The 17,827-nt window shown below is 40.7% G+C and overlaps 1 protein-coding gene across 1 annotated transcript in view; it reads right to left on the minus strand.

Annotated features, from left to right (window-relative positions):
- The window catches only part of KNL1 (kinetochore scaffold 1), an 817,310-nt gene that overhangs the window by 764,687 nt on the left and 34,796 nt on the right, over positions 1 to 17,827 (minus strand). The window contains 1 exon segment of the mRNA XM_053711756.1: positions 7,335 to 7,396. Coding sequence (XP_053567731.1) covers positions 7,335 to 7,396 — 62 coding nt within the window.

Raw genomic sequence — 17,827 nt, forward strand, 5'->3', positions numbered from 1 at the left:
AACTGCTTCAGAAGAAGAAAATACATCAAAATGGTAGAATTTAGTAAAAGTATGCAAAGAGGACCAAGTTGCTGCTTTGCAGATCTGGTCAACCGAAGCTTCATTCCTAAACGCCCAGGAAGTAGAAACTGACCTAGTAGAATGAGCTGTAATTCTTTGAGGCGGAATTTTACCCGACTCAACATAGGCAAGATGAATTAAAGATTTCAACCAAGATGCCAAAGAAATGGCAGAAGCTTTCTGGCCTTTCCTAGAACCGGAAAAGATAACAAATAGACTAGAAGTCTTACGGAAAGATTTCGTAGCTTCAACATAATATTTCAAAGCTCTAACAACATCCAAAGAATGCAATGATTTCTCCTTAGAATTCTTAGGATTAGGACATAATGAAGGAACCACAATTTCTCTACTAATGTTGTTGGAATTCACAACTTTAGGTAAAAATTCAAAAGAAGTTCGCAACACCCGCCTTATCCTGATGAAAAATCAGAAAAGGAGACTCACACGAAAGAGCAGATAATTCAGAAACTCTTCTAGCAGAAGAGATGGCCAAAAGGAACAAAACTTTCCAAGAAAGTAATTTAATGTCCAATGAATGCATAGGTTCAAACGGAGGAGCTTGAAGAGCTCCCAAAACCAAATTCAAACTCCATGGAGGAGAAATTGACTTAATGACAGGTTTTATACGAACCAAAGCTTGTACAAAACAATGAATATCAGGAAGAATAGCAATCTTTCTGTGAAAAAGAACAGAAAGAGCGGAGATTTGTCCTTTCAAAGAACTCGCGGACAAACCCTTATCTAAACCATCCTGAAGAAACTGTAAAATACTCGGTATTCTAAAAGAATGCCAAGAAAAATGATGAGAAAGACACCAAGAAATATAAGTCTTCCAGACTCTATAATATATCTCTCGAGATACAGATTTACGAGCCTGTAACATAGTATTAATCACGGAGTCAGAGAAACCTCTATGACCAAGAATCAAGCGTTCAATCTCCATACCTTTAAATTTAAGGATTTCAGATCCGGATGGAAAAAAGGACCTTGAGACAGAAGGTCTGGTCTTAACGGAAGAGTCCATGGTTGGCAAGATGCCATCCGGACAAGATCCGCATACCAAAACCTGTGAGGCCATGCCGGAGCTATTAGCAGAACAAACGAGCATTCCCTCAGAATCTTGGAGATTACTCTTGGAAGAAGAACTAGAGGCGGAAAGATATAGGCAGGATGATACTTCCAAGGAAGTGATAATGCATCCACTGCCTCCGCCTGAGGATCCCGGGATCTGGACAGATACCTGGGAAGTTTCTTGTTTAGATGAGAGGCCATCAGATCTATCTCTGGGAGCCCCCACATTTGAACAATCTGAAGAAATACCTCTGGGTGAAGGGACCATTCGCCCGGATGCAACGTTTGGCGACTGAGATAATCCGCTTCCCAATTGACTACACCTGGGATATGAACCGCAGAGATTAGACAGGAGCTGGATTCCGCCCAAACCAAAATTCGAGATACTTCTTTCATAGCCAGAGGACTGTGAGTCCCTCCTTGATGATTGATGTATGCCACAGTTGTGACATTGTCTGTCTGAAAACAAATGAACGATTCTCTCTTCAGAAGAGGCCAAAACTGAAGAGCTCTGAAAACTGCACGGAGTTCCAAGATATTGATCGGTAATCTCACCTCCTGAGATTCCCAAACTCCTTGTGCCGTCAGAGATCCCCACACAGCTCCCCAAACCTGTGAGACTTGCATCTGTTGAAATTACAGTCCAGGTCGGAAGAACAAAAGAAGCCCCCTGAATTAAACGATGGTGATCTGTCCACCACGTTAGAGAGTGCCGAACAATCGGTTTTAAAGATATTAATTGATATATCTTCGTGTAATCCCTGCACCATTGGTTCAGCATACAGAGCTGAAGAGGTCGCATGTGAAAACGAGCAAAGGGGATCGCGTCCGATGCAGCAGTCATAAGACCTAGAATTTCCATGCATAAGGCTACCGAAGGGAATGATTGAGACTGAAGGTTTCGACAGGCTGTAATCAATTTTAGACGTCTCTTGTCTGTTAAAGACAAAGTCATGGACACTGAATCTATCTGGAAACCCAGAAAGGTTACCCTTGTTTGAGGAATCAAAGAACTTTTTGGTAAATTGATCCTCCAACCATGATCTTGAAGAAACAACACAAGTCGATTCGTATGAGACTCTGCTAAATGTAAAGACGGAGCAAGTACCAAGATATCGTCCAAATAAGGAAATACCACAATACCCTGTTCTCTGATTACAGACAGAAGGGCACCGAGAATCTTTGTGAAAATTCTTGGAGCTGTAGCAAGGCCAAACGGTAGAGCCACAAATTGGTAATGCTTGTCTAGAAAAGAGAATCTCAGGAACTGATAATGATCTGGATGAATCGGAATATGCAGATATGCATCTTGTAAATCTATTGTGGACATATAATTCCCTTGCTGAACAAAAGGCAATATAGTCCTTACAGTTACCATCTTGAACGTTGGTATCCTTACATAACGATTCAATAATTTTAGATCCAGAACTGGTCTGAAGGAATTCTCCTTCTTTGGTACAATGAAGAGATTTGAATAAAACCCCATCCCCTGTTCCGGAACTGGAACTGGCATAATTACTCCAGCCAACTCTAGATCTGAAACACAATTCAGAAATGCTTGAGCTTTCACTGGATTTACTGGGACATGGGAAAGAAAAAATCTCTTTGCAGGGGGTCTCATCTTGAAACCAATTCTGTACCCTTCTGAAACAATGTTCTGAATCCAAAGATTGAGAACAGAATTGATCCAAATTTCTTTGAAAAAACGTAACCTGCCCCCTACCAGCTGAACTGGAATGAGGGCCGTACCTTCATGAGAACTTAGAAGCAGGCTTTGCCTTTCTAGCAGGCTTGGATTTATTCCAGACTGGAGATGGTTTCCAAACTGAAACTGCTCCTGAGGACGAAGGATCAGGCTTTTGTTCTTTGTTGAAACGAAAGGAACGAAAACGATTGTTAGCCCTGTTTTTACCTTTAGACTTTTTATCCTGTGGTAAAAAAGTTCCTTTCCCACCAGTAACAGTTGAAATAATAGAATCCAACTGAGAACCAAATAATTTGTTTCCCTGGAAAGAAATGGAAAGTAGAGTTGATTTAGAAGCCATATCAGCATTCCAAGTCTTAAGCCATAAAGCTCTTCTGGCTAAGATAGCCAGAGACATAAATCTAACATCAACTCTAATAATATCAAAAATGGCATCACAGATGAAATTATTAGCATGCTGGAGAAGAATAATAATATCATGAGAATCACGATTTGTTACTTGTTGCGCTAGAGTTTCCAACCAAAAAGTTGAAGCTGCAGCAACATCAGCCAATGATATAGCAGGTCTAAGAAGATTACCTGAACATAGATAAGCTTTTCTTAGAAAAGATTCAATTTTTCTATCTAAAGGATCCTTAAACGAGGTACCATCTGATGTAGGAATGGTAGTACGTTTAGCAAGGGTAGAAATAGCCCCATCAACTTTAGGGATTTTGTCCCAAAACTCTAACCTGTCAGGCGGAACAGGATATAATTGCTTAAAACGTTTAGAAGGAGTAAATGAATTACCCAATTTATCCCATTCCTTAGCAATTACTGCAGAAATAGCATTAGGAACAGGAAAGACTTCTGGAATAACCGCAGGAGCTTTAAAAACCTTATCCAAACGTATAGAATTAGTATCAAGAGGACTAGAATCCTCTATTTCTAAAGCAATTAGTACTTCTTTAAGTAAAGAGCGAATAAATTCCATCTTAAATAAATATGAAGATTTATCAGCATCAATCTCTGAGACAGAATCCTCTGAACCAGAAGAGTCCAAAGAATCAGAATGATGGTGTTCATTTAAAAATTCATCTGTAGAGAGAGAAGATTTAAAAGACTTTTTACGTTTACTAGAAGGAGAAATAACAGACAAAGCCTTCTTTATGGATTCAGAAACAAAATCTCTTATGTTATCAGGAACATTCTGCACCTTAGATGTTGAGGGAACTGCAACAGGCAATGGTACATCACTAAAGGAAATATTATCTGCATTAACAAGTTTGTCATGACATTTAATACAAACAACAGCTGGAGGAATAGCTACCAAAAGTTTACAGCAGATACACTTAGCTTTGGTAGATCCAGCAGGCAGAGGTTTTCCTGTAGTATCTTCTGGCTCAGATGCAACGTGAGACATCTTGCAATATGTAAGAGAAAAAACAACATATAAAGCAAAATAGATCAAATTCCTTATAAGACAGTTTCAGGAATGGGAAAAAAATGCCAAACATCAAGCTTCTAGCAACCAGAAGCAAATGAAAAATGAGACTGAAATAATGTGGAGACAAAAGCGACGCCCATATTTTTTGGCGCCAAAAATGACGCCACATCCGGAACGCCGACATTTTTGGCGCAAAATAACGTCAAAAAATGACGCAACTTCCGGCGACACGTATGACGCCGGAAACGGAAAATAATTTTTGCGCCAAAAAAGTCCGCGCCAAGAATGACGCAATAAAATGAAGCATTTTCAGCCCCCGCGAGCCTAACAGCCCACAGGGAAAAAAGTCAAATTTTTGAGGTAAGAAAAATATGATAATTAAAGCATAATCCCAAATATGAAACTGACTGTCTGGAAATAAGGAAAGTTGAACATTCTGAGTCAAGGCAAATAAATGTTTGAATACATATATTTAGAACTTTATAAATAAAGTGCCCAACCATAGCTTAGAGTGTCACAGAAAATAAGACTTACTTACCCCAGGACACTCATCTACATGTTTGTAGAAAGCCAAACCAGTACTGAAACGAGAATCAGTAGAGGAAATGGTAAATAGAGTATATCGTCGATCTGAAAAGGGAGGTAAGAGATGAATCTCTACGACCGATAACAGAGAACCTTATGAAATAGACCCCGTAGAAGGAGATCACTGCATTCAATAGGCAATACTCTCCTCACATCCCTCTGACATTCACTGCACGCTGAGAGGAAAACCGGGCTCCAACTTGCTGCGGAGCGCATATCAACGTAGAATCTAGCACAAACTTACTTCACCACCTCCCTTGGAGGCAAAGTTTGTAAAAACTGATTTGTGGGTGTGGTGAGGGGTGTATTTATAGGCATTTTAAGGTTTGGGAAACTTTGCCCCTCCTGGTAGGAATGTATATCCCATACGTCACTAGCTCATGGACTCTTGTTAATTACATGAAAGAAACTAAGATTACAGAAAATAATAAACAAATTACAAGATACTGTATTTAAACTAATTACACCAAATTTAATAGCCCTATCAAAATAAAAAGTCCCCCCCCCCAAAAAAAAAAAAAACTCTAGCCTAAACTAAACTACCAATAGCCCTTAAAGGGGCCTTTTGCGGGGCATTGCCCCAAAGAAATCAGCTCTTTTACCTGAAAAAAAAATACAAACACCCCCCAACAGTAAAACCCACCACCCACACAACCAACCCCCCAAATAAAACCCTAACTAAAAAAACCCAAGCTCCCCATTGCCCTGAAAAGGGCATTTAGCTCTATTGCAGTCCAAAGCCCTAACCTAAAAATAAAATCCACCCAATAAACCCTTAAAAAACCTAACACTAACCCCCTGAAGATCCACTTACAGTTTTGAAGATCCGACATCCATCCTCAACGAAGTCGGGAGAATGCAAGATCAATACTATTGGCTGATTGGACCAGTAGGATAGAATTCTTTCAGCCAATCGGAATCTAAGGGACGCCATCTTGGATGATGTCACTTAAAGGAACCTTCATTCATAGAGTAGTCGTCGGCAGAAGAGGATGCTCCGCGCCGGATGTCTTGAAGATGGAACCGCTCTGCGCCGGATGGATGAAGATAGAAGATGCCGTCTGGATGAAGACTTCTGCCCGTCTGGATGAAGACTTCTCCCGGCTTTGTTGAGGATGGATGTCGGATCTTCAAAACTGTAAGTGGATCTTCAGGGGGTTAGTGTAAGGTTTTTTTTTTTTTTAAGGGTTTATTGGGTGGGTTTTATTTTTAGGTTAGGGCTTTGGGCAGCAATAGAGCTAAATGCCCTTTTAAGGGCAATGCCCATCCAAATACCCTTTTCAGGGCAATGGGGAGCTTAGGTTTTTTTAGTTAGGCTTTTATTTGGGGGTTGGTTGTGTGGGTGGTGGGTTTTACTGTTGGGGGGTTGTTTGGATTTTTTTTTTCAGGTAAAAGCCGATTTCTTTGGGGCAATGCCCCACAAAAGGCCCTTTTAAGGCCTATTGGTAGATTAGTTTAGGCTAGGGTTTTTTTATTTTGAGGGGGCTATTAGTTTAGGTGTGATTAGTTTAAATATCTTGTAATTTGTTTTTTATTTTCTGTAATTTAGTGTTTTTTTGTTTTTTGTAATTTAGCTAATTGTATTTAATTTATTTAATTGTATTTAATTTAGGTAATTTATTTAATTGCAGTGTAGTGTTAGGCGTTAGTGTAACTTAGGTTAGGTTTTATTTTACAGATAAATTTTTATTTATTTTGGCTAGGTAGTTAGTAAATAGTTAATAACTATTTAATAACTATTCTACCTAGTTAAAATAAATACAAACTTGCCTGTTAAAATAAAAATAAACCCTAAGCTAGATACAATGTAACTATTAGTTAGTTATATTGTAGCTAGATTAGGGTTTATTTTATAGGTAAGTATTTAGTTTTAAATAGGAATTATTTAGTTGATGATAGTAATTTGTATTTAGATTTATTTCAATTATATTTAAGTTAGGGGGTGTTAGGGTTAGACTTAGGTTTAGGGGTTAATAAATTTAGTATAGTGGCGGCAACGTTTGGGCGGCAGATTAGGGGTTAATAAATGTAGATGGGCAGCAGATTAGGGGTTAATAATATTTAAACTAGTTTGCGAGGTGGTTTAATGGGTGTTAGTTTACTTTTTAGCATTTAGTTTTATGCTACAGCTTTGTAGTGTAAAACTCATAACTACTGACTTTAGAGTGCGTTACCAATCTTGACGGGATAGGGTGTACCGCTCACTTATTGGCCAAAAAAAAAAAAAAAAGCTTGTAATACCGGCGCAATGGAAGTCCCATTGAAAAAAGACTATACGCAAATTGCGTAAGTTGATTTGCAGTAAGGTCAAAAAAGTGTGCGGTGCCCCTAAACCTGCAAGACTCGTAATACCAGCGGTAGTGAAAAAGCAGCGTTATAACCCGATAACGCTGCTTTTTCAGTATAACGCAAAACTCGTAATCTAGCCGTATATTAAGATTTCTACATACTAATGTTACGATATAACTAAGCAAATGATTAACGCACCTTATTGTCTCTGCAAAACTAACCCGGCGAGAACTTTTTCTCCTCTTCTCAGTTGTGGTACACTGTAAAGAAAAAAAAATGTTTCAATTACACAGCAAATGTGGTCAGGGGAACAAAATCCTGCAATTTTTTTTTATAATTCAGTGCTTATTAAACTGTTCATTTTTGTATTCTGTGAGATATCTGTTTAATAAAGTATTTTTAAAAAAAAATCAGTCAATGTACAATCAACACAAATTATGTCACTGTGAAATTTAAAATAAGAAGTTGTTTAAAAAAAAAAAAAACAAAAAAAAAAACACATAGAAATCACCAACACTTACAAACTTGTAGCAAATTTGTTTTTGTGTGTTTGGCTTATGAATACACAAAGTTGTAGCAATTTAAAAAAAAATAAAACACTTTAGAGGGTGGCCAAAATAAGTAATGAAGTGCAGAACAGCAGAAGCATTATCAGATTATATATGAGACAGGCAGTACAGCTCAATACCTTCAATAGTAAACTGTATTTTAATAAATAATATGTTAATACTGCTATGCAGAACATTTTTTGTAGATGCTTTTGAGGATAAATAGATCTTTAAACACTTGGCGGTGCAATGCAGCCAAATGTATAAGCGTTACTAAAGTCAAAACAATTATGCTACATGTTTTGAAGGGGCACTGAACCCAAATTTTTTCTTTCGTGATTCAGATAGAGCATGCAATTTTAAGCAACTTTTTAATTTACTCCTATTATCAATTTTTCTTCGTTCTCTTGCTATCTTTATTTGAAGGCATCTAAGCTTTTTTTGGTTCAGACCTCTGGAAATTTTGTAAACCAATCAGCAGTTTCAGCTTGGGACGAGTAGCTCTCTGAAAAGGGGGCAAAGCACAGAATTAAACAGAATTTCAGGGTCACTAGTGCTGAAATTACGTGTTCTAATAAATTAAAACAAGTCATTTTTGCACTATAATGGTCCTTTAACAATTTTTAAGCCAGTGATAGCCAACTTCCTAACACATGAAGGCGACAGATCAGTAATTTAAAAAGCTTTAAAAAGGCCACACATCAATTTTTTTTATTAAACAAGTTATATATTCTATAAAAAAATATACAGTGGCACAGATCAAAATTTGGGTAAACTTGCATGGTATCTTCTGTCTGATTTTCTTCCCTTTAGATGGCTTTTTAAGTCAAGGTCACCACAAAGCACACATTCTTAGTCTTGCTTTTTCCTGGGCCACAAACTATTGCATACAGCTAGCTTGGCTTTTCCTATTGGGCTGCAGAAACTAGTGCAAAGGACCATATGTAGACCTCAGGCCGTTGGCCATCCCTGTCCTTAGCTATATAGCTATATAGAGACATTAACCCTTCAACTGCTGGGCCATTTTCACCCTTGTGATAAGCACCAATCCTAAGGTGCGCGAGCGCACACATCTTTCCAAGAGTGTGCAATGCTTTTTGATATGATTAGCAGTACTTTTATTTTTTGATTAATGTGGATTTTTTTTTATTGCGGTGGGTATAGATAATATATAGAAGATTACAAAATCAAAAAACAAAGTGATATTTTTATAAAATTCAATAACAAGTTCAATTAGAAAATGTTCATTTAGAAAGAAATCCAACCCACCACAGCCCTGCTTTACGTAAAGTTGCCCCAAGAAATTTCACGATTAAAGGGACACTGTACCCAAAAAATTTCTTTCGTGATTCAGATTGAGCATGAAATGTAAAGCAACTTTCTAATTTACTCCTATTATCAAATTTTCTTCATTCTCTTGGTATCTTTATTTGAAATGCAAGAATGTAAGTTTAGATGCCGGCCCATTTTTGGTGAACAACCTGGGTTGTCCTTGCTGATTGGTGGATAAATCCATCCACCAATAAAAAAGTGCTGTCCAGAGTACTGAAACCAAAAAAAAGCTTAGATGCCTTCTTTTTCAAATAATGATAGCAAGAGAATGAAGAAAAATTGATAATAGGAGTAAATTAGAAAGTTGCTTAAAATTGCATGGTCTTTCTGAATTACAAAAGAAAAAATTTGGGTACAGTGTCCCTTTAAGGCCCCTGGGAGACAGGGTGTTGAGCCTTCTTATCCATTGGGCCTCTTTTTTAAAAATGATCTTCTGTCTGTCACCTCCCCTTCTTAAAGGAGAAACCCCATTCCCAATCTGGAAACGTAACTAGTTTTTGTTGTGGCCAGAAATTATAAAATGATGGGCTACAGGGGCATCCTTATCTAATTTGCCAATCACAGCTTTATGCTGACACATCCTGTCCTTAGCATGTTGGGTTGTTTCTCCCACATATGCAAGCCTACATGGGAATTTAAAGTGAAGGTCAATTTTGATGACTAAGTGCCCGGTTTTTAATAATCCTATTAAAAACAAGGGCACTTTAATTCATCAAAATTGACATTTCAAGCGTTTTCTTCAAAAACTTACCTTTTAATCCTGAAAGCTGCTCCATCGATTCCCCAGGCCGTTGGAAGCCTCTGCTTACGTCAGAAATTACGAATCCGGCTTCCTCCAATCACACGGTTCACCCCGGGGGGGGGGATCATGGCCTGATGGAATGCTGTGATTGGATGAAGCCGGATTCGTCATTTTGGACCGGCGATGAGGACTTGCGATGGGTGGAGGAAGCGCTGCAGCGGCTCTCAGGATTAAAAAGGTAAGTTTTTGAAGAAAATGCTTGAAATGTTGATTTTGATTAATTAAAGTGCCCTTGTTTTTAACAGGATTATAAAAAACTGGGCACTAATTTGTCAAAATTGACCCTCACTTTAATGACATATATAATGTACTTTGAATTACAAGAGAAATAGCCATTGATGGGTATACGTTTAACCGAGTGTGGATTGGTTATAGCATCTCCATGTTGTAGGGAGTAAAATTGGGCACAATTCATGCAGGCATAGCAACCTTATATCACACTGGTCAAACAGGAATTTGATAGACAGCGCAGGAACTTTCATAAAAAACAAAATATATGCTTACCCGATAAATTTCTCTCTTGTGGTGTATCCAGTCCACGGGTTCATCCATTACTTGTGGGATATTCTCCTTCCCAACAGGAAGTTGCAAGAGGACACCCACAGCAGAGCTGTCTATATAGCTCCTCCCCTAACTGCCAGCCCCAGTCATTCGACCGAAGACAAGCAAGAAAAAGGAGAAACTATAGGGTGCAGTGTTGACTGTAGTTTAAAAATAAAAAACACCTGCCTTAAAGTGACAGGGCGGGCCGTGGACTGGATACACCACAAGAGAAAGAAATTTATCAGTTAAGCATCAATTTTGTTTTCTCTTGTAAGGTGTATCCAGTCCACGGGTTCATCCATTACTTGTGGGATACCAATACCAAAGCTTTAGGACACTGATGAAGGGAGGGACAAGGCAGGAACTTAAACGGAAGGCACCACTGCCTGCAAGACCTTTCTCCCAAAAATAGCCTCCGAGGAAGCAAAAGTATCAAATTTGTAGAATTTAGAAAAAGTATGAAGCGAAGACCAAGTCGCCGCCTTACAAATCTGTTCAACAGAGGCCTCATTTTAAAAAGCCCATATGGAAGCTACCGCTCTAGTGGAATGAGCTGTAATTCTTTCAGGAGGCTGCTGGCCAGCAGTCTCATAAGCTAAACGGATTATGCTTCTCAGCCAAAAAGAAAGAGAAGATGCCGAAGCCTTTTGGCCTCTCCTCTGTCCAGAGTAGACAACAAACAATGCAGATGTTTGACGAAAATCCTTAGTAGCTTGTAAATAAAACTTTAAAGCACGAACCACGTCAAGATTGTGTAATAGACGTTCCTTCTTTGAAGAAGGATTAGGACACAGTGACATAACAACAATCTCCAGATTGATATTCTTATTAGATACCACCTTAGGAAGAAACCCAGGTTTGGTACGCAAAACTACCTTATCTGCATGGAAGATCAGATAAGGGGAATCACACTGTAAGGCAGATAACTCTGAAACTCTTCGAGCCGAAGAGATAGCTACCAAAAACAGAACTTTCCAAGATAAAAGCTTGATATCTATGGAATGCAGCGGTTCAAACGGAACCCCTTGAAGAACTTTAAGAACCAAATTTAAACTTCATGGCGGAGCAACAGGTTTAAACACAGGCTTGATTCTAACCAAAGCCTGACAAAACGCCTGAACGTATGGAACCTCAGCCAGACGTTTGTGCAAAAGAATAGACAGAGCAGAAATCTGTCCCTTTAAGGAACTAGCTGACAATCCCTTCTCCAATCCTTCTTGGAGAAAGGATAATATCCTAGGAATCCTGACTTACTCCATGAGTAACCCTTGGATTCACACCAATGAAGATATTTACACCATATCTTATGATAAATTTTCCTGGTGACAGGCTTTCGAGCCTGAATTAAGGTATCAATGACCGACTCGGAGAAATCACGTTTTGATAAAATCAAGCGTTCAATCTTCAAGCAGTCAGCCGCAGAGAAATTAGATTTGGATGTTTGAAGGGACCTTGGAGTAGAAGGTCCTGCCTCAGCGGCAGAGTCCATGGTGGAAGGGATGACATGTCCACCAGATCTGCATACCAAGTCCTGCGTACCAAGATCTTGGCAATCAGACGAGGGAGGAGAGGAAATGGTGGGAACACACAAGCCAGACTGAAGGACCAGGGCACTGCTAGAGCATCTATCAGCGCTGCCTGGGGATCCCTTGACCTGGACCCGTAACAAGGAAGCTTGGCGTTCTGACGAGACGCCATCAGATCCACTTCTGGTTTGCCCCATAGTTGAATCAGCTGGGCAAATACCTCCGGATGGAGCTCAAACTCTCCCGGATGAAAAGTCTGCCGACTTAGAAAATCCGCCTCCCAGTTCTCTATTCCTGGGATATGGATAGGTGAGAGATGGCAAGAGTGAACCTCTGCCCATAGAATTATCTTTGAAACCTCCAACATTGCCAGGGGGCTTCTTGTCCCCCCCTGATGGTTGATATAGGCTACAGTCGTGATATTGTCCGACTGAAATCTGATGAACCTGACCGCAGCTAGTTGAGGCCAAGCCTGAAGAGCATTGAATATCGCTCTCAGTTCCCGAATGTTTATCGGAAGGAGGGCTTCCTCCTGAGCCCACGAACCCTGAGCCTTCAGGGAGTTCCAGACTGCGCCACAGCCCAGAAGGCTGGCATCTGTCGTGACTATAGTCCACTCTGGCCTGCGGAAACTCATTCCCCTGGACAGATGGACCCGAGAGAACCACCAGAGAAGAGAATCCCTGGACTCTTGATCCAGATTTAGCAGAGGGGACAAATCTTTGTAATCCCCATTCCACTGATTGAGCATGCAAAGTTGCAGTGGTCTGAGATGTAGGCAGGCAAACGGAACTATGTCCATTGCCGCTACCATTAGGCCGATTACTTCCATACACTGAGCCACTGACGGCCGAGAAGTGGAATGAAGAGCACGGCAGGAAGTTAGAAGCTTTGATAACCTGACCTCTGTCAGAAAAAATTTCATTTCTACTGAATCTATCAGTGTTCCTAGGAAGGAAACTCTTGTGAGAGGGGAGAGAGAACTCTGTTCTGGCTTTTCTGAGGTCTCACGGGTGGAAGGTGAACGAAGAAAAATGTCCGTATGGGACTTGGCGATTTGAAAAGTCGACGCCTGTATCAGAATTTCGTCTAGGTAAGGAGCCACCGCTATGCCCCGTGGCCTTAGAACCGCCAGTAGAGACCCTAGAACCTTCGTAAAGATTCTTGGTGCCGTGGCTAACCCGAAGGGAAGAGCCACAAACTGGTAATGCCTGTCTAAGAAGGCGAACCTGAGGAACTGATGATGATCTCTGTGAATCGGAATGTGGAGATAAGCATCCTTTAAGTCCACGGTAGTCATATATTGACCCTCCTGGATCATAGGGAGGATGGTTCGGATAGTCTCCATCTTGAAGGATGGGACCCTGAGAAATTTGTTTAGGATCTTGAGATCCACGATTGGTCTGAAAGTTCCCTCTTTTTTGGGAACTATAAACAGATTTGAATAGAAGCCCTGCCCCTGTTCCTCCCTTGGAACTGGGTGGATCACTCCCATAACCAGCAGGTCTTGAACACAACGTAAGAATGCCTCTCTCTTTATCTGGTTTACAGATAATTGTGAGAGATGAAATCTCCCCTTTGGAGATGAAGCTTTGAAGTCCAGAAGATATCCCTGGGAAACAATCTCTAATGCCCAGGGATCCTGGACGTCTCTTGCCCAAGCCTGGGCGAAGAGAGAGTCTGCCCCCCACTAGATCCGGTCCCGGATCGGGGGCTACTCCTTCATGCTGTCTTAGAGGCAGCCGCAGGTTTCTTGGCCTGCTTCCCCTTATTCCAAGCCTGGTTAGGTCTCCAGACTGGTTTGGACTGGGCGAAATTTCCCTCTTGTTTCACATTAGAGGAAACTGAAGCTGCGCCACTCTTGAAGTTTCAAAAGGAACGAAAATTATTCTGTTTGGTCTTAACTTATTGGACCTATCCTGAGGAAGGGCGTGACCTTTTCCTCCAGTAATATCAGAAATGATCTCCTTCAGACCGGGCCCGAATAGGGTCTGTCCCTTGAAGGGGATGTTAAGAAGCTTAGACTTTGAAGTAACGTCTGCTGACCAGGACTTATGCCATAGCGCCCTACGCGACAAAATGGCAAAACCTAAATTCTTAGCCGTTAGCTTGGCTAAATGAAAAATGGCGTCAGAAATAAAGGAGTTAGCTAACTTAAGAGCTTTAATCCTGTCTAGAATATCGTCTAACAGGGTCTCCACCTGTAGAGCCTCCTCACGAGACTCAAACCAAAAAGCCGCTGCAGCAGTAACTGGGGCAATGCATGCAAGAGGCTGGAGAATAAAACCTTGATGTATAAAAATTTTCTTAAGGAGACCCTCCAATTTTTATCCATAGGATCTAGGAAAGCACAACTGTCCTCAACGGGGATAGTTGTACACTTAGCTAGGGTGGAGACTGCTCCCTCCACCTTAGGAACCGTCTGACACGAGTCCCATATGGTGGCATCTATGGGAAACATCTTTTTAAAAGCAGGAGGGGGAGAGAACGGCACACCTGGTCTATCCCATTCCTTAGTAATAATTTCCGAAAACCTTTTAGGGACTGGAAAAACATCGGTGTAAACAGGTACTGCAAAGTATTTGTCCATTTTACACAATTCCTCTGGAACCACAATGGGGTCACAGTCATCCAGAGTCGCTAAAACCTCCCTAAGCAATAAGCGGAGGTGTTCCAGCTTAAATTTAAACGCTGTCATCTCAGAATCAGACTGAAGTAACGCCTTCCCTGAGTCTGAAATGTCACAGAAAGATAGAAGCTCACCTGCCTCGGCTTATGAGCATTGTGAGGGTATATCGGACACAGGCAATAAAGCGTCAGAAAGCTCTGTATTAATTCTAGCCCCAGAGCTGTCTCGCTTTCCTTGTAGCCCTGGCAGTTTGGAGAATACATCTGTGAGGGTAGCATTCATAACTGCCGCCATGTCCTGTAAGGTAAAAGAATTAGACGCGCTAGATGTACTTGGCGTCACTTGAGCGGGAGTTATAGGTTCTGACACAAGGAGTTTCCTCTATGTCAGACATGTTTAACAGACTAGTAATGAGACACGCAAGCTTGGAAAACACTTTAATAAAGGTGAAACAGCAATTAAACAAAAACGTTACTGTGCCTTTAAGAGAAAAAAACTAGCACTTAAACTGCAAAACAGTGTAAAAATACAGTAAAATCTTTGAAATGTTTACAGTGTGAATAAGGGACTAAAGCAGCATTGCACCCACTTGCAAATGGATGATTAACCCCTTAGGCCCCAAACCGGATTGAAAAACGTTAAAAAAACGTTAAAAATCAATTGAGCACCATGCCACAGCTCTGCTGAGGCTCCTACCTGCCCTTAAATACGATTTTGTGCAGAAATAACCCCTTTGAAATGGTTCTCAGATGCCAGAGGACTCTTCTAGGGAAGCTGGATGTCTCAGTCTGTATTAAAACTGCACAGTTAGAGTGCTAAAATAGGCCCCTCCCACCATGTACTGGATGTCAGAGGGGCCTTAAGAAAATACTCCTGAGAGTATCTGACTAGCCATGTGGAAACTAGGCCCCAAATAAAGACTTATCTCCCTCAGAGAAAAAACGTCCTATTTATGAAATCATGTAAACGTTTTATCACTAAGCAATATGAATATTAACATGAGTATTACCCTGTTATGTAAGCATGATCCCAGTCACTGTTAAATCACTGCATCAGGCTTACCTCAAATACACAAGGCTCTGTCAACATTTTCTAGAACTTATTCCTCTCTCTAGAAATAAAAATATTGAACATACCTCAAAGCAGGTAATCTGCAGGCCGTTCCCCCAACTGAAGTTTTCCCATATTCATCAGTTATGTGTGAGAACAGCAATGGACCTTAGTTACAAACCGCTAAGATCATCAAATCTCCAGGCAGAATTCTTCTTCTAATTTCTGCCTGAGAGAAAAACAGTACAACGCCGGTACCGTTTAAAAATAAACTCTTGATTGAAGGTAAAACTACACTAAGTCACCACATATCTCTTGATACTTCCTTTCTTGTCGAGAGTTGCAAGAGAATGACTGGGGGTGGCAGTTAGGGGAGGAGCTATATAGACAGCTCTGCTGTGGGTGTCCGCTTGCAACTTCCTGTTGGGAAGGAGAATATCCCACAAGTAATGGATGAACCCGTGGACTGGATACACCTTACAAGAGAAAGACTAAATTTAATCTGTCCCCATCTGAAAAGGGCCTTAGGGATATTCAGAATGATACTAACATCATTTTGTAGCCGGCAGACAAAAGGTGACAAATTTTTAAGAGGGGTTTGTGGGATTTAAAACATGGGGCCTTGGGGGTCTCTGGGCATTTCTGATGGCCTGTTAGAGGAGTATTTGTATGTTATGCTTAAACACGTGTACTTTTATTTAAAAAAAAAAAAAAAAAAAAAATGATGCTTACCTGATAAATTTATTTCTCTTGTGGTGTATCCAGTCCACGGATTCATCCATTACTTGTGGGATATTCTCCTTCCCAACAGGAAGCTGCAAGAGGATCACCCACAGCAGAGCTGTCTATATAGCTCCTCCCCTAACTGCCACCTCCCAGTCATTCGACCGAAGACAAGCAAGAGAAAGGAGAAACTATAGGGTGCAGAGGTGACTGTAGTTTAAAAATTAAAAAACACCTGCCTTAAAATGACAGGGTGGGCCGTGGACTGGATACACCACAAGAGAAATAAATATATCAGGTAAGCATAAATTTTGTTTTCTCTTGTAAGGTGTATCCAATCCACGGATTCATCCATTACTTGTGGGATACCAATACCAAAGCTATAGGACACGGATGAAGGGAGGGACAAGGCAGGCGCTTAAACGGAAGGCACCACTGCCTGTAAGACCTGTCTCCCAAAAATAGCCTCCGAAGAAGCAAAAGTATCAAATTTGTAGAATTTAGAAAAAGTATGAAGCGAAGACCAAGTCGCCGCCTTACAAATCTGTTCAACAGAAGCCTCATTTTTAAAGGCCCATGTGGAAGCCACCGCTCTAGTGGAATGAGCTGTAATTCTTACAGGAGGCTGCTGGCCAGCAGTCTCATAAACTAAGCGGATTATACTTCTTAACCAAAAAGAAAGAGAAGTTGCTGAAGCCTTTTGGCCTTTCCTCTGTCCAGAGTAGACAACAAACAATGCAGATGTTTGACGAAAATCTTTAGTAGCTTGTAAATAAAACTTTAAAGCACGAACCACGTCAAGATTGTGTAATAGACGTTCCTTCTTTGAAGAAGGATTAGGACACAGTGACGGAACAACAATCTCTTGATTGATAGTCTTATTGGATACCACCTTAGGAAGAAACCCAGGTTTGGTACGCAAAACTACCTTATCTGCATGGAAGATCAGATAAGGGGAATCACACTGCAAGGCAAATAACTCTGAAACTCTTCGAGCCGAAGAGATAGCTACCAAGAACAGAACTTTCCAAGATAAAAGTTTGATATCTATGGAATGCAGAGGTTCAAACGGAACCCCTTGAAGAACTTTAAGAACTAAATTTAAACTCCATGGCGGAGCAACAGGTTTAAACACAGGCTTGATTCTAACTAAAGCCTGACAAAACGCCTGAACGTCTGTAACATCCGCCAGACGCTTGTGCAAAAGAATAGACAGGGCAGAAATCTGTCCCTTTAAGGAACTAGCTGACAATCCCTTCTCCAATCCTTCTTGGAGAAAAGACAATATCCTGGGAATCCTGACTTTACTCCATGAATAACCCTTGGATTCACACCAATGAAGATATTTACACCATATCTTATGATAGATTTTCCTGGTGACAGGCTTTCGAGCCTGAATTAAGGTATCAATGACCGACTCGGAAAAACCACGTTTTGACAAAATCAAGCGTTCAATCTCCAAGCAGTCAGCCGCAGAGAAATTAGATTTGGATGTTTGAAGGGACCTTGAAGTAGAAGGTCCTGCCTCAGCGGCAGAG

This window comes from Bombina bombina, chromosome 1 (assembly GCF_027579735.1).
Source record: "Bombina bombina isolate aBomBom1 chromosome 1, aBomBom1.pri, whole genome shotgun sequence".
Taxonomy (NCBI): Eukaryota; Metazoa; Chordata; class Amphibia; order Anura; family Bombinatoridae; genus Bombina; species Bombina bombina.